Genomic DNA, 22,864 nt, shown 5'->3' with positions numbered 1-22,864 from the left:
CTCTCAAATGAACTCGTAGATACCAACCGCAAACGTGCATTTATTCATATGTTCATCGTATCAAAACCTTGTAATACAGCAGTATAAACCTAATACTGTGATACTATATAGCAAACTTTTTTTTTTTTTTTTTTTTTTTTTTTACTTAGCTTTGGAGTGAAGCTCCACCAGTTTTGTGCTCCTTGAGTGGTCAACCGAGTTGTCCCCTGAACTTTAGGAATTTGCATTCACTAAATACAATCTTTGTAGTGTATAGCACCAGGAACTGCTGGCACCAATGCCATACTCCATCACCAGGCTAACAAACAAGGAGCACTTAGTGGCCCGATAAATAGCTCAAGAAGACTTATGCTGCCACTAGCACCTATTCTCCGAGACAAAAGGTTACAAAGAAGAAGAAATAAGTACTACAACATTACTAAACATGAAAATCTAGAGATAACCAATGCACTGTTATTTATTACATTCACAGGAAAATAAACTATGAAGTAAATTGATTTTTTTATTAAATATTGTATGTACTCAGGTTATCAGTAGTTTATGACTGAATATTAGGACAGGTATTTCAGAAATACTATTGATACCTGTATTTTCAAGAAGCAGTTTCCACCGAGGCTGCTTCATTTTGCTGGCCTGTAGTCATAACATCTCCTATTGGACTGGCTTGTGTAAACAACACTGGTATGCTGGCCAGCTTCGGGTTGGTACTCTGTAGCAAGCGTATCCAAGACAAGAGTGAATCTCGACCAGAGGTTCCTAAAAAAAATTGCACACAGTATGTAGTCATATACAATAACTACTCAATTCAGGATTGTGAATGGCTTTAATGCTGTTTTATCAACATCAGATATATCTATTACAGTATTACAAGGTATGGCTTACCAACAAATAATAAGCATGAAGTGCCAAGTAACAAAAATACAGAAGAATAAAGAAAACATGAAACTAATGATATTTCTTCCATTAAACATTTACCTGTGGCACAAATAGCTAGAATAGTACCATCTTCCTGCTCATGGACACTTGGAGGTTTAGTCATGGCTACGTCCTTAGGCTCAAATTCACCAGTGAACCAATGTTTGATAGAACCAACATCTGTGGCATAAGATAAGGTACAGAACATGTATCATTTCCAATTATTTATGGTTAATAAATTCATTAGATACTAGTGAGGAGTGACAGAGACAAATCTATTGTATTTAAAACAGTGTTATAGAATGCCTTTTTGGCATGAACAGAGTATTCAAGTAAACTGGAGGGTAAAAAGGAGAGATGGGCCAAGAAAGAAGAAAAAAGAAGAATAATGGGTCATAATAAGTACTGGGATCAAGTATGGACAGTACACGACAATTGATGGGAAATAAGTCAGTGAAATTTGTTTGGTAAGAGGGAATGAGAGCTAAATGTGTTTTAAGAAGATGAACAAATAAAGTGCCTTGCATGTAGTCATATGAAGCAGTGAGGAACTGCAATGAATGTCTACTTGGAGTGCAATGGTGCCGATTTTACATACCGGTAATAATCCTCAAAGGTATCAGACATACTGTATGGTAATGATTAATTATTATATATTTGATATAGAAAAAAATCATATGCAATGAAATGCACTTTTCTGGCATGCATTCATTAGCTTCCAGAGCAAGGGCTGGTCCAGCCTAACCTTAGGAAGATGCACCAGGCTTCTGGGGGCCTATCCTTGCCTACTTCTTAGAAACAAGGACCAGAATCTGGCTCTTTATGAGGCAAGATAATCTAGGGGGATCAGAGATCAACCTAAACGCAAGAAAAACCCTCCAGATAGTATAAGCACAATAAAACAAGCCACTGCATGAAGAAAATTAGGTACACCTCAAGTTACAAGGCAAATGACTGTTGCTGCAGTGATAACACCCTAACTGTGATGTGGCAGCCCAGGTTACTTGAGGTTCCGGTCAGCCTGCTCCCTCACTCATGAACCATCTGAACCAAACCCCTCCATCCCATTCTCCAATGCAATTATTAGTCTAAAGAGTTACATACAAGCCCGTGCCTCCCTCGTCTCGTCACAATCGACTTGATAATGGTCCAGGACGGACTGAAATCTTCTAGTGTGTGATCAACATTACATACAAGTTATAACAACCATTACAGTGAGTGCTACCACAGTTGTACAATAACATTCAGTACTTGATTGTCATAAACGTTGCCATAGTAGCCAGAGTGTTTATGGCAAATGTTACAGTGGTGACCTCAGGAATTGTTACAATAGTGACATTTCCCTTGTAACACAATAATTGTGACAATTGTAACATGAGGGAAATGTCACCATTCTAATGGTCCCTGAGGTCACCACTAACATTACCCATAAATACTGCAGCTACCATGGCAACGTTTATGACAATCAAGTACTATACTGCTGTTATTGTACAACTATGGTAACACTATAATGGTTGCTATAACTTGTATAACTCTTTAGACTGTAATAATTGCATTGATACCAATAATACTTTAGACTGTAATAGTTGCATTAAGTAATTGCATCTCTGATCCTCAACCTCACCCCTCACCTTGAAAAAGAGCCAATCCTGCCTCTTGGCAGGAAAAGGTCTGGCGCACATCCCTAAGGCTTGGCAGGAAAAGGTCTGGCGCACATCCCTAAGGCTTGGCAGGAAAAGGTCTGGCGCACATCCCTAAGGCTTGGCAGGAAAAGGTCTGGCGCACATCCCTAAGGCTTTGCTGGACCAGAGCTTTGTTTGAAAGCTGCTGAGGTGGCATTCCCAGAAATTATCATGTCTCCATAACACTTGCCATATTTCTTTAGAATATGATGATTATCACAAAGTCACTACATGGGAAGACATTCATGCACTGCCCTCAAAGCAACACTTACCATCAATAACTTCTTTTTCTACTGGTGGGGGTAGTGGTTTGGCTTCTGCTCGAAGAATGAAGTATCCAACACACTTATCACGTAGGTAGATACGAAACGGCCCCTCCACCTGACAAAGAAAATTTAACTTATTTATCCACAATTCCTCGTTGTCTGTTCACAAATTGAAGGCCATCAATGAGCATTGATAGTGGCATCTGAGACAACAGAATAGTACACATTGGAATTAGTGGTGACAGGTAGATACAACAGTAGGAACTGGGAGAGATATGTCTTCAAGTGTTTGTGGACTAGTAGCAACAAATATGTTGACATCAACTTTGGGTGCCTGTCAGGGAGTAAATTATTTTTAAGGGAAAGCACCAAGTCATTACGACTATATATCACTTGGAAGGGGTCAGGATAAGGATTTGGGTTGGGACGGGAGGGGGGTGGGGGAAGGAATGGTGCCCAACCACTTTGACAGTCGGGGATTGAATGCTGACTTGCATGAAGCGAGACCGTCGCTCTACCATCCACCCCAAATGCTTGGGCATGCCATCCACAAGTAGAGGCAAACGTATAATTTTACAAGATCAAATTATTATTATTATTATTATGAAAGACAATATTGTCCAGATATTGGGTAATAATAATAATTTGAGTGACAGTCTCGCAAGTGTATTAAAAACCAAATTTTTGGATGTAACCCACATACTTTCTCAAGGGGCTGTATACAATTTTTACATATATGTTGGGTCTTTCCTTCACCTTCATTCAACACTATGGCATTGTGGTAAGTTTCCCCATTATTATTATTATTTTCTACACAGGCAGAGAGGTGCCCTTGATCAATGCTGCACTTTAGGGGTTAAGCGTTAATAGTAAACATGGAAAAAGTGGGCCTTTTCTTCCTGGAAATATAATAAAACTATTTTTTTAATCCATTTCTACCCCTCAATGGGATCAAAATTGAAAATGAGATATCTGAGTAAAGGGTAAGAAAAGCCCCACTAACCTTGATGGGCTCTTCAAGAAGGTGCTTCTCAACAAGCTCTTGCTGTACTGGACTTTGCCCACTGACAATCCATGTGTCTTCAAGAGCATCTTCCACATCTTTTGTCTGAGAATGAATTACAATTAGTTAGAAGATAAGTAATACGTCCCCCAATCTTGTTGAATAATATTACGTAAAAGTAATTACAGAAAAGATCTCAATAGAATGACAGTATGTGGGGGATTGCTGTATGCTATGAAACGACTAAAATGCTTCAATGGGACAGAGAAAAAGTAAATAAATTAATAATGAACACAGCAATAACCATAGAACAGGAAAAAAAAGGATCATTCTTAAGAGACAATTCTGAATTGAATACTATTCATGCCTAGTGCCACAAAGCTTCAATGTGGTGCCGTCATCTCACTTATAAAACAGATCAACAACACTGAAAAAAATCTTTTATTATACACAAATTTGTGTATATTTAAATATTTGAAATATAGTATGAGGTGACAAGGGCTTATCACATTTATTTATTTATTTATTTATATATATACAAGAAGGTACATTGGGTTTGTGGGAATACATTGGATAGTACAGTATTTACACTCTTGTAAAGCCACTAGTACGCGCAGCGTTTCAGGCAGGTCCTTAATCTAACAGATAATTTTAAGTAGGTAATTTCTATCAGAATTGATAAATGATAAAGATACATTGCAAGAGAAAAATGAGATGAGAGAGCTTAGTAAGTATATTAAAGCACATTGTTATATTAAAGCTCTGATTGATTACATTGACAGCTTGATTAGTAATTTAAACAAGATTAATAGACACCATACAGCAGATTGACAGCACATATAAGACAGCAATGATCACAATGGTAAAGATGTTCAGATTGGGAGTAATGAAGAGTAATTACTGGAGTAATCATGTAGTAATCTACATGAAGAGTAATCTACTGGAACTATAAAAATTATCTAAATGCCCACTACATTTGTTTACAAGTGTAAGGGGCAAAGTATATGACAGAACACCGAGTGAAAAAGCACAAACAAAAACTGAAATGTTAGCTACTAATGAACAAAATGGGTTCTGTAGGGGAAGAGATTGTATTTATCAGATATTTTCATCATAAAGAGAGCAAATGAGAAAAACAAATATAGCAAATAAGGCTATTTTGCCTTATCCCACATCTTTTTCTTGGTGGAGGTGTTTGGGAGAGGATGCAGAAGCACATGCCTTCCCCATACTAGTCATATTTTCACCTGCAGGCCTGGCTCTTGCTGTATCTGTCTTATTATCTTTCTTGGTTGTACAAGGAGGCTTTAATGACTGAGAAGCAACTCCCCTCTTGCTACAAATAAAATATCCATTTTATCTCAGGGTTAGAGGCATACACTTGGCACAACTAAAAAGAATCACTTCACACTTGAAGTTCAAATGCAACTAAGCTCATGTTCATTTCAAAGGCTTAAATGTGTGAAACACACTCGTAGTACTGTACGTGTATAAATCGTGTCTTGCCTGTCGCCCCTCTTCCACTTGGACTGGACCATGGAGCGACAATCTTGTTTCTGTATGTCACCATTCAATCTTCAAGTGGTTGGATACCATTCTTTTCTCCATCCTATCCTAAATCCTTATTCTCATATATCTTTCAAGTGCTATACAGTCATAATGGCTTAGTGCTCTCGTCTGATAGTGTTGAATGAAGGATCAATGGGATTTTTAAAAAATCCCAAGGCTGCTGTTAGTGTTATGATTTAATAATTTAACAAATAAATTATTGATAACAAAGGTGATAATATGATTATTATATATATTCCATCCCATCATCCTGTTTAGATAATACATCTTGTAACTATGTGGACCATCGTACATGCATTAACAAAATGAACAATTAGATAGTAGAATTTGGTACTACAGGTATTCACTTTATAAAATCTGAAAAAAGCTAAAACCAAACTTAAATATTCCTAGGTCTAGTATAGCACATTATATGTACTATATTAGGCCTCAGCTAGCATGTATTAGGCCAAGGAAGGTTAGGTTAAGTTTTCTTTGGAACATAAATACAAAACTTTTCCGATTTGTCCAAATTCAGTAGTACCAATTTCTACTTTCTAATTGCATTTTATGTCAATGTATATACTGTACAATGGTGCTCATTGTTACTACAAGTACTACCTGAACAGCAGGATGGCCTGAATATTCATATTTCAAATTCATTTCATTGTTACCAACATTTTTCTAACTTTTTATTTATATTTATTGTGAGCTTGCAACCCCAGGCAGCAGGTCCTTGCGACCCAGTAATGGGTTGCAACACAGACTTTGAATAACACTGTTCTAGGTAAGCTTCTCAAAAGAGAACTTGACAAGCACCTTCAAAGGATACCTGATCAATCAGGCTGTGACTCATTTGTCAGGCTGTGAGCAGCCACATCATACAGCCTGGTGGATCAGACCAGCAACCAGGAGACCTGCTCAGAGACCAGGCCACAAGAACATTGATCCCAGGAACCTTCAACAGGTAGGCAAGTTGATCATCATCACAAATCCAGCCTGGTCACAAGCCAGGGAGTAGAACAACTTCTAGAATTTGCTCCTGGTATACTCGGATCCCCAGGCTTCCCTTCACCTCCCCGAGTGTGCCAGATACTGGTTCTGATCTCTAGTAGGTGCTTGTGGGGAAGAGTCCTAGTGTGTTCCCCAAGATTGGTCACTTCCAGGTTGTAGCATTGGGAAGCTGCTGAGGGGAGGAGCCTCCCAGAAAAGTATCAGATAATGCAAACATTTTAAAAATATCAACGGATTTGTTTCAGTGGAAATATTAAGTGAAACAGAAGTTGTAAAGAGAAATTTTGTAAACTTTGCAAATTGCTATAAAGACCGAGCTTTCAGAGAGATGTTTTATGTTTTGAAAGGAATCCTAAGAACTGTGACTAGCTTGACACTCTAGATTTTGGTTCACTTTCAACAGAGAATGTCACATTTATATTCTCCTGTGTAAGCATGCATATATGGCCACTAAACACCAAACTTCCCAAACAAATAGCAAACCTCAAAAACTGATATTGTAGATGAAGGGTCGACTGAACACATACGGGCTACAGCCATCTTGGCTAGCTCAAAGGCATCATTTGGAACAATGTCAGGAAGACGCCAGGGAGATGCATTCTGAAATAAATGTAAGCCAGATACTGTATACCGTATTCACATTTCCCTATTTCAGGCTCTTAAAATACAAATGTGAAATATTTTAAAAAATCTAAATCATCTCATGTTTAAATCATGTCATGTGTAAATCATCTTCAATGTTATAAAATAACTTTGAAGATACAATGCCCCTCAAATGTGACTCTTTACATATACAGTGGAACCTCGATTAACGAATTTAATTCGTTCCGGCAATGAGTTCGTCGTGTGAAATGCTCGTCTTTCAAAACGAATTTCCCCATTTAAATAATGGAAATATACTTAATCCGTTCCACCACCAAAAAACATCAATATGATATTCGATTTTTTAAATAATGGAGCAGCCTACCTGACATTCATTGAACGAACCTTTTTGACAGTTCTTTTTTTCAATTTTTTTTTTAATTTTGTTTTTTCAAATTTTGTCTAAAAAACAAAAATCAATGCTTTGCAACATTTGCTGGGATGTAAAGGCACCCCTTTACATCCCAGTATCATTAGCATCTTAAAAAAAAAGAAAGTTATTTGCATCGTCGGAGGTGTCCAAGAATTTGCGAGAACACTAGGAAGCACATGTGCTTTTCTCGTTAATCAAGCGAAAGCTCATCAAGCGAGACAAATCTTCACAGAGTGGCGCGTTCATTATTCGAAATGCTCATAGATTGAGGAGCTCGTCACTCGAGGTTCCACTGCATTATACAAGATAGATCCTATAGTGAAATGGTCTATGTTCTTGACCCACACCTGAGGATCCCAGGTTTGATCCCTGTGCTTGCTGCTTTTTCTTTTAACTTTTCTAGTGGAGCGGTGTTGCACCTGCATTAAGATCAAAACTGGCCTGTCCTTTATCAGGCTTGGCAGTGTCTTCGATTGTTGTCACGGATGTTTCTAACCTTTATATTTTTCAGTTGAGTTCCGCTGTGTGCAATTTCTATCCTCATGTTTCCTGGGACGAGTCCCTTGGTGGCCCCCCCTGAAGCTAACTTACTAAGATGGCATCCCACTACTAGGTCACAGGAATTACAGGGTTAAAGAGCCTGCACAAAGTACCTGATTGGCTGGACTGTAATATCTATGCAAGTGTGTGGACTGTGATCAGTGACAGTTTCACTGATTACACTAAACAGAAAATATCCGGTCTCAAGCTAAGCCATGAGAGTAGACTAACCTTCAAAACCAGCTACAGTAACAGGTTAACGAGAATTAAACAAAATATAGTTCAAAGGGTAATGATTAAAAATTCATCACTGTATAGATCTTATAATAAACACTATATAAAAATTAAAAAATTATTTAACAAACCTAAATAAGGAATCTTACATGTAAATTTAAATACAAATCTCCTCCCCCTCCCCACCTCCTCAAAAACAAAAAAAAATAAAAATAATAATTACCTTAAACTTGGGCATCCAGTACATCATGCGGGCATATTTGCGCACAGGATGACCATACTTTCCAAAAGTGTTCCTGAGAATATGTTCTATCTCTGTATCAGGCATCACACCTGCAAAGGCAAGTAACATTTTATCAATAACAAGTCTTAAATTTACTAGTTATAATTCATAGAGTATGACAATTACTTATAGTCAAGCTCTTCCACTGTAAATTACATATAGATAATTAGAAAGTGTTACAATCTATCATAAGAACCATGTTATTCTCACCATTTATCTCCATTTGTTCCAGACAGTCAATAGCACAAAACTGCTGTTTAGGATAATGCATGAATTCCGCTTGAAATAAATTTCTAGGGATCATCTTCCCTTTTGGCATCAAGTCTAAAAGTTTCTTATAAACCTGCACAGGAAAAACATTAAAATAATTATAAACTACAGTATATAAGCATGTTATAAGATAAAAAATGGAAAAAGTCAAGTATTTGGTTGATTACTGTTTTCAACTGTGGAGAGGGGGAAGGGGGGGGGACCTACTGCATGGGTGACAGCTTCTCCCCCATATCAACCTACCCTGGCTTTGCGCCCTGGAAAGGCCACTCCAGACTGACAACCAGAGCGCAACTCCATAGTCTCCCGAGACTGATGGATGCCTACTACTACTGTTTTTAGGTCTGAAAAAAAATGTATACCTCTTCTTGTGGCAATGGCTTTGGCTGTGCTCACACTACCCTTCATCTTGCCATGTTAATACATCTACTCCACCACCCCCCCCCCTCTCCCACTTCTCAAAGCAAATTCACAATTTTGTTTATTGGCACAAGAAAAGAGCAGTTTATTACAAGCTAAGTGGCCATCTGTCTTGTGGACAGGTGGGAAGAGAGGGGGAGAGATGCCCTTCATGCTTAATTGACAACCAAACCAACATTCAGAATGTCTTGATAAATGCTTCAGGGTTTCTTAATGAGTTTTAGATTTGAAGACATCTAAAAAAAATCCACATGTGGTCACCTCTCTAATACAGTCAAATTAATCTTTTTGACACATGATGGCATTTTTCTCCTTGCAGAGTATAATTTCATTTTTTGAAGACCTTCAATATTTTTTTTTTTTAATTTTCCTGTCTACTGATTGTGACAATGAAGCCTTATTTGTCTTGTATGATAAGTGCCAAATCTGAAATACTCTCCTGAGTTGCTTTACTTTACACCCATTCCATTCCTTTCTCTCTGAAGCATTTAATAATTTTTGCATAAACCTCATCCACATCAGCAGCTTCTCCACATAGCCACTTCCATACTAGAGAACACACCTCTTACATGGATATTCCCTCTGGTATTCTAAATTGCACTTTCTTTATACCAGTAAAATAAATGAGGTTCATATCTACAATATTTCCATTGATTCCATCAACAGACTTGAATTACAGTATTACCTCTACCTGCTAATAATTTCTTCTCTACATTCATACACTTATCTTTAATAATCCCTCAAGCTCCTTGCTGCACTTCCTTACTACACTAGTCTCAAAAATAGCCATCTGATTAAAAAAAAAAATTAAGACTTTATCCTTTTGGTGTTCGGTCTTTACACACGTCTTTGTTATTGTCAATCTTACCATTTCTTGCCTGTTTTTCCCTTTACATCCATACAATCCATTTTCTTCTATCATTAACTGCTCCTGCCACTTCATAGCATAGTAATATGTTATGAAGTGGCATAATATTGTAACATACAATACTGTACAGAGTAAGCCGTATTCAAAATAAGAAATTTACCTCCAGATCCTTATGCACTCCATATTCTTCCATGTATTTCATAGCAGCATAAATAAATTCCACATGCCCTCGTAGGTGCGGGCCCCTGCTTTTGAAGACGTCACAGGCTATTAGAAATGACTCCTTCGTGCGATCTTTGGAAGCAAAGTATCCTTGGATGGTCATGCTTGTTCCTTCATCATCACTCTCATTTCTGAAAAGTTATCATATTTTTTAGCTTGCTTCCCACTTTAGAAGCTGTGGGGGATGCAGTTGTGTAAATATTTAGCAATAGGAACACAGGAAATAATGATTAAATAAATAGCATCATACTCCTACAAATCATTCACAGGCTTAGCTGCAGTCTTAGCTGCTTGATTTACTGTTATATTGCCTTGTCAGCTATCACATTTATTATGTGAAGCTATTTCCTGAAGCTATCTTGCTCCTATCTACTAAGTCACATCAACCACGAGAGTTCCATTGTGTAATTACTAGACTTGATCATTGTTCAGGACAGACTGAAATATTGTCAATTCTTTTATTTTCAGATTCGTGGGTTGGGTGTCTAGCGCTTAACTATACAGTACTGTACTACGATAAATTCTGATCTATCATTAATTGTATTTCAGTTATGGAATTGTTTTACAACAGGCATCATTTATAAAGGATTAAAAAAAACACGTGTGTATTTATCATTTATGTACAAAATTGAAACTGGTGTATTTCAATTCTTTATTTAATAAACAACATAAGTACACAACTTTAGGTTTTTAATCCTAAATTAATTGCATTTTGTAGTTGTATACAAACATTCAACAAAACCAATTTCTTCACTTATCAGCTGTGAAGCTTAAAACCTAGCATGTATTTCTTACCCGGCTGCCTGTAATAGAGATGACGTTGTAATTCTTCTGGCATGATGCGACAAGTAACAAGTAGAGACCGGTAAATACACTTTTTGATTAACATTTCGTAGCAATGTGAATGCAACCCTGGATGCTGCAATACCGCAGAACACAGTTCGAGTACATGCCATCTTGTCAAATTCTGAAAATGTAAAAAAACAATTAAATACAGGTACAAACAAGCAAAATTCTGAGTTTTGTAGGTATATTATTTGAAATAAAGACAATATTATTATTTAAAATAATGGCAGCATCAAGTCCTGGGACTCTAGCTGTTATGGAAAAAAAAAAGCACAGAAAAATCAATTCCTGGATTGTACTGCTTCAGTCTGCTGGGTCTATGAAGACACACTTGTGGGCTGAAAGAAATCTAAATAGGGATTTCCATGCTACTCAGTGGGTCAGAAGAGGGCTGGCTCTCACAACCTTCGATACCTGCATTATTGTAATAAACTATGAAAGTACTGTACCAGTATTTGGATACGGACACCACAATCTGCTGGTATATGGACACCAATAATAAATGTTAAAAATGCCAAACTATCTTACATATTAATATTATACCTAAGTTGTCAGTGACTACCTAGGGCATTATAGTGAACATGGGGTCCATATGCTCGTGTCTAGAAGCAGCAGAGATGTGAGGAGGGGACACGACAAAACCAAACAAAAATCCCCCCTCCCCTAAAAAAACAATAAAAAACACTAATGACTATTAACACAGCCTGCTACCATGTCCAGAAGCATCAGATCTTAATGCTTACTGATTCCCAAGAAACGAGCACACCTATTCTGGTTCCCCCTCCCCCTTTCAGGTGGCCAGGAATCTGGGAACCCCTACATGATCTTATAAAAATATTGTCTAACAGTAATGAAACAATGGGGCATAATGCAAATCACAATATACAATAGTGATATGTAGAGCTGTCTGGATATCGGAAACACCGAGTTCAGACACTTTACATAGTGTTTTATTTCGAGACACTTATGTATATCAGTTATTATCTCTTAAAATATTGTATCTCTACAGACATGACAGTGGTGTCATTTTACAGGTGAATGTTTCCACTTGTGATACATACCATCAGTGATTCCAATAATATGTTATTTATGACATTTTATTAAATTTTATTATCAATAACTTGCATTAATGTGTTTGGACCAGCAACTTTACACTATGTGAACCATGTCTTATACAAACTGACCTACATCCAACCATAAATCCACATACTTTAGCAAACCAACATTGATGATTTCGTGTCAACTCATTGCATACCAACTCGCAGTGTCTCTTGGGCCAGTGCCCAACATACCCATAGTCCTTAGGTTAGGTAAAACTGTTCTTAGTGTTGCATATATAATTAGTATTTTATTCAAATACAGTGGTATCACCGTTTACAAATTTAATCCATTCCCAGAGAATATTCATAAACCAAAATGAATTTTTGTGTAAGAAATAATGTAAAATGAATTAATCCATTCTACACTCCCCAAAAATTAACTTACATTTCGTACATAATACCAAAAATATTTTGTACTACAGTATGTACAAGTTATATTTTACCTTTATTGATGACTTGTTGGCATATGGAAGATGGTGAGGAGGATGGTGCTAGGTTCCACCATCCAACCTAGCTAGTTCAACAACCCTCATACCATTTTCATGTTTACGAATAATCTCTCTTGTTTTTCCTCTATCGTCATCCTCACACTTGTTATCTTAGGTTGAACCTTACCACTAACTTTCTTGGGACCCATGGAGTTATATATAATAATTACTTCTATGTTCAGAAAAAAAAATTCTTTACTAAAAATTCAGGAGCGATTGTCACTAGGTGGAAGGCACTGATAAACTTAAGCATGCCTCGCCCTTGCCACCAGGAACCATGCGCTCAGTCGACCAATACGTGTATCAACAAACTCCCCAAACAAGGCAAAGCTCGTAAACAGAGTCAAATTTTTTTTAAGAAATTGAGCTCGTAAAACCGAAAAATTTGTAAAGTGGGGCATTCGTAAACCAAGATTCCACTGTACCAACATATAAGCAATGCTTGTCCTGTAATACACGGCATATACTGCACAGTAATAAGATAAGAACAAAACTATTCCAAATTGTGTAAATGGATAAAAATACCGAAAGTGATATATATTGCGTGTATGCTGGCACTTTCGTACTCTCGTGACTACTAAACATTTATTCCAACAATTTGTTCACTTGAGACAACCGAGTATCAGTTGTGTTTGGGTACATGGCATGATGAATAACCCAGCAGGTCAGTTTTGAGTCACCTTATGGTTTATGATTGATGAGGACAGGAAGCTTGTGATACTTATTGTGGTCCTCTAGGCCAACTACACTGACCTTCTACAGTATGTAACCCACAGCGGTTACCAAACTCCTAAGTACCTATGCACCATTAGATGAAGAGACATCAAGTGAAGAAAACTTTGTTAAAAATGCTTCTGTCCTAGCCAGGGGATTAGAATACAAGCAGTCAGTACAGAAGACAGATCACATGCATACATTTTTACCATTTTGCACAAAAAATTTGTAGGTTCATATACAAATTATTAGTCACTATTGAAACACAACACTAACATCTAAAATCTTCTACTTAGCAGGCATATAGTTAAGTGAAGTTCAGTGATGTGACAGACATAACTTCGTAAGAACAAAGCTTGTAAGTAATTCCCTAAGTGTAGTTACAGGATGAGAGCTTTGCTCGTGGTGTCCCGTCTACCCAGCACTCTGTCATATAATGCTTTGAAGCTACTGACGGTTTTGGCCTCCACCACCTTCTCACTTAACTTGTTCCATAGTGTAAACCCAACACATCCCTATGTCCACAAACATGATGATGGAATGCACAAAACACTAGATCGTTGCTGGTTTTGAGATAAACTTCTGTTATATTCCTGCTTGATGGGGGTTCTGGGAGTTCTACTCCCCAAGCCTGGACTGACTTGCTTGGTCCAACAGACTATGTTAGTTATACTTGTATTTAACAATAAGTAAATGACCTTCCAAATTGCCTCTCAACACCTCAAACCAATTCTATTTCTCTCACGACATAACCTATATTTTCTCCAGTCCTGACCCACTTGCTCTTAATGTCACAGTGAACACTGAACTAAATGAAGTCCATCTTTGGCTAACTGCCAACAAACTCACCCTTAACATTGACAAAACTTTCTATATTTTGTTTGGTAATAAATCCTCAATCAAATTAATCTAAGAATAAACAATATCCAAATTAGTAACAAAGTAGATGGAAAATTCCTTGGTGTTCTCATTGACAACAAGATGAATTTCCAGGGACACATTCTAAATACTGTACTGTATATCAAAAAAAGTTTCTAAAACTGTTGGCATTTTTTCTAAGATCAGACATTATGTACCTCGCCCTGCCTTGGTGACGCTCTATTACTCTCCCATCAATCCTTATCTTAATTATGGTATTTGTGCTTGGGGTTCTACTACACAAAATCATTTACGTCCTCTAATTATTCAACACAAAGCTACTATTAGAACAATATCCAACTCTGGCCCCAGACAGCACTCGGTACCGTTACTCAAATTTTTGAATATGTTAGATATTAAGTCACTGCACATCCTCTCATGCGTGCTCTATATATTTAAAACTCTGAACTGCAATGTCAATCCTGACCTTAGACGCTTCCTACAAGGTTGTAACAGAACTCGTGGGCATCACACCAGAAACAAATACCTATTTGATATTCCAAGAGTGCAACTTAACCAAACTAGAAATGCTCTACAAATCAAGGGACCCAGAATGTGGAATGGTCTCCCCAGGCATGTCAAAGGCTGTACCTCTCTCAACCAGTTTAAGAGTAAAACCAAGTGCTACTTGATTAACTCCATGTAACCTACCTTACCCCTTAAATGTCAACCCATGTCTTGCTTTTGTTAAACATTGCTGTTTGTTCTCCTACTTGTACAATTGCTGATTTCTGCCATGTTCCCCCCTTATTTATTTGTTATTCCTTTTTCAACACAATTTATACCTAATCCCAATTACTATTAAGTTTTTGTCTAAGTGGTTTCCCCCCCCCCCCACACCTTGCCCGAAACGCTATGCGTATTAGTGGCTTTAGGTATTGTATGTATTAGCTCTATCTATAAATCCAACATTATGTTTGTAAATCAACTATGTATGTACTTTTCCTGAATAAAAATTTATTTTATTTTTTATTTTATGTGCAGGGATACATGTGTTAAATGTTGCACCAAGTGATACAGGAGCCACGACGGCATTGGTGCCAATGTTCCCATGTCGGGGGGAAATTGCAAAGCCTCGCAACAATATGTGACCTCCAAAACGACTGTACCTTACGGCAGGCTGCCCCAAGTGTCAAGGGTATAGTGAGTAATCCTTATTCTCGCTCCATTACCTCATTATCTTAATGGCGTAACTAATTATCACTAACTACACAAGCTATAATCCTATCCCTTATTACAGGTAACAGTTCTCACATCCTCCTATCCCAGTAGAGAAAGGTGAGAGGTAGTCACCAAATATAAGGAAGCGATATGAGAATAGACAACAGTACAATTTCCAGTCAAGAATGTAGCACTCGGCCTAGGCAGTTCTAATCGTCTCCAAGACGCTACAGCTTCGACACAGAACAGACAGCAGACTAGGACCGCATCCAGTTACAACCTCTTCCCCATAGAGCACCGCGACTTCGGCCACACTCAGCTCTCTGCTCTGCTCCAAGCTCCGTCTCAACGTCTACGACACTGCTGTATCCAGGACTACTAAATAAATATTAAACTCACTAAAGCCTGTGTATCTAATCTACCCAACAACGTAACATAATCGTACGTTACAGGGGTAAAACAGCAGGTCAAGGGGCCTGACTGGAGGATGGTCGACGGCCGGCCCGGGGCTCCTACTGGCGTGTTGTTGATGATGGGTTGGGGGCAGCTACAGCACTGGGCTGTATTCTTATGTTTTCATAGAGCTGGAATATGAAATTCAGCAGTGTTTTGGCATTACGGCTTCTGCGGGTAGGCAGTTTCATGGTTTTATATCTGGATGGATGAAAAAGCATCTCTTTTTTTTTTTCTGCCCCACTTTATGGCTTGTTAAGCATGAAAACGTTGCCCCTTGTTTCAGATCAGGATTTGCATTTAGGAACACTCGGTTTTGTACATGTAAATAGTGCAAGAGAATGTGTGGAGTGAGTTTATGTTTAACACGTTTAGGGATTTAAACAGAGGGGCTGTGTGTTGTCTGAAAACAGAGTTTGCTATTGTTCTGGTAGAAGATTTTTGCTGGGTGATGATGGACTTGAGGTAGTTTGCAGTGGTTGAACCCCCTTGCACAGATGCCGTTTGTAAGATAGGGATAGATTAGTGCGTAGTATAATGAGAGGAGAGCAGAGTTTGGAACATAATATCTGATTTTAAAAAGTATACCAACCGTTTTTGAGACTTTCTTGGTTATGTGTTGTATGTGGGGGCTGATTTAAGCTGTCTCTTGTCTATGTATAGGCCAAGGAACTTTCCATCATTTTTATTGCTGATATTAACATTGTATATCATTGTCTTTTAAGGAAGTGGTCTGAATTAATATTATAGAAATTTTTCAATATTTAAAAAAACTACGATAATGTTTGGCTTGCATTGTTGTTAGCTCTGAGGCCCTCAACCGTTCCTGGTATGAGAGTTTGACTTAGTCCTGGGATGGTTTATGTCATTGTGTTGAACTTTCTCCAAAGCAGATATGTCTTTCTGAAGATAAGGTCTCCATGCTTGGATACAGTAGTTCAAATGGACTTTCACCACAGATTTGTACAGTTAAAATAAGCACTTTCATTTCCTCGAAGTCAATGCATGGTTTGTGTAACTATTCCTAAGGTTTTAATTTTTTTATTTTTACTAAAGCTTCCACTTGTACAACTTTCTTTGGTGGATTCTGACTCCTATATAGGCACTTTTCTTTATCAATCTGCTGCATGGTAGCGTTGTTGATGTACATTGTTATGCACTTACATCTATAAGGTCTTTCATTCTCAATATTAAAAAGCATTTGCTGTCTTCCGAACATGTGTGGAGTTCATATAGATCTTTGTGTAAGGCCTCATTATGATCTTCACTTCCTACTTTACCATACGTCTTTGTGTCATCTGAAATATGGTGATGTGTTTTTTAATATTCTTATCTGCCATCGTTTTACAAAAAAAGTTTGCCCCAAGATGGGACCTTAATTGTCATTCATACACTACACACTGTCGTTTTATGTTCCACCCATTTCTCATATATTGCATTTATTTTATCCTTGGTTAACTATAAATAGTTTTCCACGGCATGATAAGGCAAGATGTCCTGGCACTGGGGCGAGAGAGCCACCAACATTTCCTTCCGCCTCACTGTATTTTTCCTGCTCGTACGCCTCAAGCATCACAATTATGACCCATCCTCTCTATAACAATATGGCCGGGAATATCCCCCTCCTCTTCGCATCAAGCTCATAGCTCCTTATGTCTCCCTGACGCCAGTCACGGCGGATACGGTGGATATCACAGTAAACAATCTAAGGATGTCACGGAGATTACGCAGCTCATTTTTGTTCCGAGTTTATTACAAATTTCAGTCATTTTTAGAAGGTTGTACCGTTGGCAGTGACTGGTATTCACAGTTCAAGAATCATCTCTTCATCTCTCGTGCCGTGCGCAAAACTGCGTTATTGGGATTAACTTGAGTGAAAAGGTTTACATTACGATATTGGAAATTATATTGTCGGTCGCCATTACTGCTTACGGCAAAGATTGAGAAAAAGGTGTACAGGTTCGTAAGTGCTTGCGTAACTGCTTCGTGAATCTGGCCCCCTGGAGGTATGTCACGACCCCAGTGTTGCACTATGGCTGAGGGACCTACATCCTTCAGCGAGAGGATGCCTGAGCAGCAGGATATAATAATGACGAGAAAGTGAAGTAATACAAGACATGATCACATGTTCTTACCACAGGATGGGGGGCGGTGTGCAGGACAAACATATAAATTGTGACACTAGCTCTCCACATATGTCAGTTGCTTAATTTAGAAACTGTACTTTTGATCTATCTCGAACCCATTGATGATGTGACGACTTATATTGAATTTTGTAACTAGCTCATCAAGATTGTAACTTGCTTAGCTTAATGAATTATGGGGTTCAGTCCCTGAGCCCATTATGTGCCTCTGTAACCCTTTCCACTACCGCCCACAAGATGGGAATGGGGTGCATAATAAATGAACTAAACTAACTAACTTAACATGGTTACGTGTGCATGGTCACGCAAGGCTGTCATGGTCATATGTGGCTGACATCGTCATGTATGGTTGCTGCAGTCATGTGTGGCTGACTGCTACAGTTCTGTGACTGACATAGTCATGCATAACTGACATGGTCATATTCAGCTGACATGGTCATATTCAACTGACATGGTCATATTCAGCTGACATGGTCATATTCAGCTGACATGGTCATATTTAGCTGACATGGTCATATTTAGCTGACATGGTCATATTCAACTGACATGGTCATATTTAGCTGACATGGTCATATTTAGCTGACATGGTCATGTGTGATTGAAATGGTCTTGCCTGACTGAAGTATTAATCTCTGGTGTAGTCACTTGGTATTTACTTGGTCATTAATCACTAGGACTATTGTTCCCAAGAATGGAGACCTCATCTTCAGAGAGACACAGCTGCGTTGGAGAAAGTAGAAGGCAGAAATAGCCTAAACCACCCTATCCTTTTGAGATGGATCTTATTGTCGCAATAAACGTACCTGAACTTAAGTTCAACACCTGACAACAAAAATGATTTCAGAACTACGTCAACTCTCATACCATATAACGGTTGAGGGCCTCGGGGCAAACAACACTGTAAACCAGACATGACAGGGATGATCTCATCGAAACTTTTAAAATACGAAGCAATTTAGAGGATGTTTATCCAGATAACTTGTTCAAAATGTCAGATGTAACGCCCAAAAGGAGCCACGGTTTCAAGCTCAAAAATAAACAATCTAGGACAGAAAAAAAGATGTTTTTTCACCTATAGGGTTATAAGCCCATAGAACCGCCAACCAGCCGAAGCCGTAAATGTCAATACTGCGGAATTTTAAAATCCAGCTTGAAAAAAATCATTAGGACAAATGGGGGGGGGGGGTTTCCTTTAACAAGCCGCCGGCTTCCTATCCTCGTCGAAGCCACTACAGAGTTAGTGCAAGTTAGTGGTCCTCAGGTAAATTCAGGTAACTGTAGTCATTCATGTATGGCTACATAGGACATATTGGAAATGAAGCAGAATATGGACACTGCTTGAAAGAAAGCAGAGAAATTTCTGGGTCCCAATACTAAGCGTGATTTTTTTTTCATGCACAGAAAAGCTGAAATTGTATTAAGTTACAAGGCTGAAATAGTAATGTGCTATTTTACTTACTATTTTTTGTACAGATATTTAAGAGCTTAAAAGTCGTCTTCTGCGGGGAATTTGTAAAACAGTGTTGTTAGGTTTTAGCTCTAAAGGTATTATTTCCATTTTCAGTTTAAGGTTGTCAGTCATCCAACTACTTGGGCTCGTCGGTAAAGGAACGGCCTCGCTTCTAGCAGGTCCCCGACTGTACAACTGATTGGGCAATTCTTCCTCTTCGACCTATCCTTGACCTCATATCCCTTCCAACTGCTATATAGTCGTACTGGCTTAGCGCTTTAGCCTGATAATTACCCTACCTTACTGTCAGTCTTAACAGCCTTTAAACTCTCAGAATTCACGAAACCTCTCCAAAGGAATTTCAAGTCATCATTTAACCACCAATTTGAATTGGTGAATTTGAAATTGATAAACTAGAATTTTAAAATTCAATTTTAATTTCAGCTTCAATTTTAAAATTCAGCTTCGTTTAAATTTTAAACGAAACTGAATTTGATAAACTAGAATTAAAAATCTGAAAAATCGTTTGTTCGCAGGAGGGTGCTGAGGTCCACCTGAAGCAGGGGTGAGCGATGTTGGGCTGGCTGGTGGTGGTGGCGCTCTTCATCTGTCACGCCCGTACGTAAATATTACGACCTGCTTCTACATCTTAAGATTTTTATGGTGATCTGTAACTTCTGCATTATTGTTAGTCATCTGTTGATTTTGATTGTTGCCGCCGAAGGCGGCTAGTTTATTGTGCACCCCATACTCATCCTGTGAGCGGTAGCGCAAAAGCATTACAGAGGGCACAAAAGGTCTTTATCAGATCTCATCTTAGATTATTACATAAACAATTTCTTCAATCCTTCACACCTTATAGATACAATGTCAGCTAGTTACAGAGAAAGTGCTATTACAAGAGCTACATATTTACAGTAAGTCATCATACATTAATGGTAGGTCTTGTCGTTAATACATAATAGTTTGGCCAATGGGGATATTACAGAGTCATAGGGAAGCTTCTGTTTATTATTAGTCCTCACAATACAATACTTGTTTCTGAATCTCATATGTCGTTCATCTACTGGATGCAAAATGTGGGTACAGTGCAAGGATTTCAGGTAATCTGTTGTGAGGTTGTATCCTGGGGTTGTTCAAGCTTGGGGAGGGGGGGGGATCTCGATATAAGCCTAGGGTATTATATATATATATATATATATATATATATATATATATATATATATATATATATATATATATATATATATATATATATACATATATATATATATGTATATATATATATATATATATATATATATATATATATATATATATATATATATATATATATATATATATATATATATATATATATATAGGCTGCTTGTCCCCAACAAAATTAATTGTCACAAACAATGGCTCTGCTACTCTGCTAATTCCCGCTTGCACTCTTCAGTCATCTAATTGATAGTCCAAGGTTACGTTTAACATTGTTCATATTTACTGCCAGGTTTGCAAGGTCATCAACATAATCATGTTCCTGTAGCCTAATGTGAGAGGGAATGTACAACAATTTAGCTCTGACCTTGTTATGTATGAAGTGTGATGGAGGTTGTTTTTCCCGTGCAGCAGGAGGAGGTGATGGCGCCTGGTGGCACAAGGACCACTTCAACCCCCTCACCACCGACACTGTCTCAGGTGCGTACAGTCACTTAAACTTCCACAGTAAAAAAAGTATCCAACCAAATCCTAATAATAGTCATAGAAACCTTTGACGTCAAGGAAAAGGATGGTAGTTATTTAACTGTATACATTTCTGGTGCGCCTCAATGTGGACTACTGTATCCAAGCATGGGGGCCTTGCCTTATCTTCAGAAAAACATATCATACTTTTGAGAAAGTTCAACACAGAGCGACAAAAATCATTCCAGAATTAACTCAACTCTCATACCAGAAACGGTTGACGTAAATTTATTCATGTGTAATTGTTATCATTTTTATTGTGCACTAGCCAAGTATATTCTATCAAGGAGTTTCAGATATTTATTATGTGTCTGTTCATTATTAATATTAGAGTAAATTGTGTTAATTTTTAGTCTGATTATTCTTTAAACCTGAGCAATTTTCGTACTGCAAGGGCCAAAACGGCCTTTTTTTTGGTTAATGTGAGGTGCGAGCCACATTACATCTGCCCAGTGTAGCCTTACTACTGCATCCAATACATTTTATGGGGGCCTGTCTGGGAGTTGAACCCGGGACCTCTCACACCCGAAGCGAGAATCATACCCCTAAACCCCCTAGTAAGTTGTTTTAATATCAGCGAGAGTAAGCATAATGTTTGAACTGTGTATATTAATACAGAAGTATAATATGAAACATAATAATTGTAGGGGGAGGCAGTATGGTTTTCTTTTCACATAGTCCTAAGTTAGGTTTGGTGGGTTTGTTTCGTTCACTTACACTGTCTAATGTTAAACTTTTTCGTTATTATTTACAAACCTGCACCTCACCCAACTCATCCAAAGCTACACAAATTACGACTAATGCACGTGTCAACTCACAACAAGGACTGAACTAAACATATTGTTAGATATTGGTTAGCTTAGTCAAGGACGGGTTGCTGTATTATCCTGGCCTCATGATAACCACAGACAGCTGTATATTAGTTAACAACTGTACTGTATGACATTCCCTCATACCTGTACAGTGAATGACTCGTGCGTGGTGAGAAGGTCGTTCTGGAACAACTCTGTGGAGGGCGTCGGGTGGCATGTCTTCCTGAGGATCGACAACGACACCGATGTCCCACCTCAGTCGTTCTTCCTCACTCTGGACGACGCCTCCAGCGCCTCCCTCATGAAGTTCTCTTGGGCTGGCCAGGACAAAGACAAATACCTCCTGTATTATAATGTTACTGATGGTGGGTATATGAGAGAGAGACAGAGAGAGAGAGAGAGAGAGAGAGAGAGAGAGAGAGAGAGAGAGAGAGAGAGAGAGAGAGAGAGAGAGAGAGAGAGAGAGAGAGAGAGAGAGAGAGAGAGAGAGAGGAGGAGGAGGAGGAAGAGGAGGAGAGTGTGTATTTGCTATTTGTATTAACTATTTGTGCCTGCAGAATCGAGCTTTTAGCTCTTGGACCCCGCCTTTCTAATCGATCTATTTTCTTCTATTATGTCTGCTACATATATTTTTCTCTAACACACACATTCCCAGGAAGCAGCCCGTAGCAACCGCGTATCTCTCAGGTACCTATTTACTGCAAGATGACCAGTAGCATCAGGTAAAAGATGCGTCTGTATATACAGTTGTTACATACATCAATTTTGAT

The 22,864-nt window shown here is 38.2% G+C and overlaps 1 protein-coding gene across 1 annotated transcript; it reads right to left on the bottom strand.

Moving 5' to 3' along the window:
* Window positions 1-489: 489 nt before the first annotated feature.
* ECSIT (evolutionarily conserved signaling intermediate in Toll pathway, mitochondrial) lies at window positions 490-22,448 on the bottom strand. Its single transcript, XM_069315985.1, has 10 exons — window positions 22,239-22,448; window positions 11,076-11,247; window positions 10,219-10,411; window positions 8,711-8,843; window positions 8,441-8,550; window positions 6,912-7,028; window positions 3,867-3,971; window positions 2,870-2,978; window positions 976-1,095; window positions 490-756 (listed from the first exon to the last, which is right to left on the bottom strand). The coding sequence occupies exons 1-10, from the start codon at window positions 22,309-22,311 to the stop codon at window positions 593-595; spliced, it is 1,296 nt and encodes a 431-aa protein (XP_069172086.1). The 5' UTR covers window positions 22,312-22,448; the 3' UTR covers window positions 490-592.
* Between the last annotated feature and the right edge of the window lie 416 nt (window positions 22,449-22,864).

This window comes from Procambarus clarkii, chromosome 82 (genome assembly GCF_040958095.1).
Source record: "Procambarus clarkii isolate CNS0578487 chromosome 82, FALCON_Pclarkii_2.0, whole genome shotgun sequence".
NCBI classification, from domain to species: Eukaryota; Metazoa; Arthropoda; class Malacostraca; order Decapoda; family Cambaridae; genus Procambarus; species Procambarus clarkii.
The sequence above is the reverse complement of the archived record's forward strand: the minus strand, read 5'-3'. Positions and strand labels throughout refer to the sequence as shown.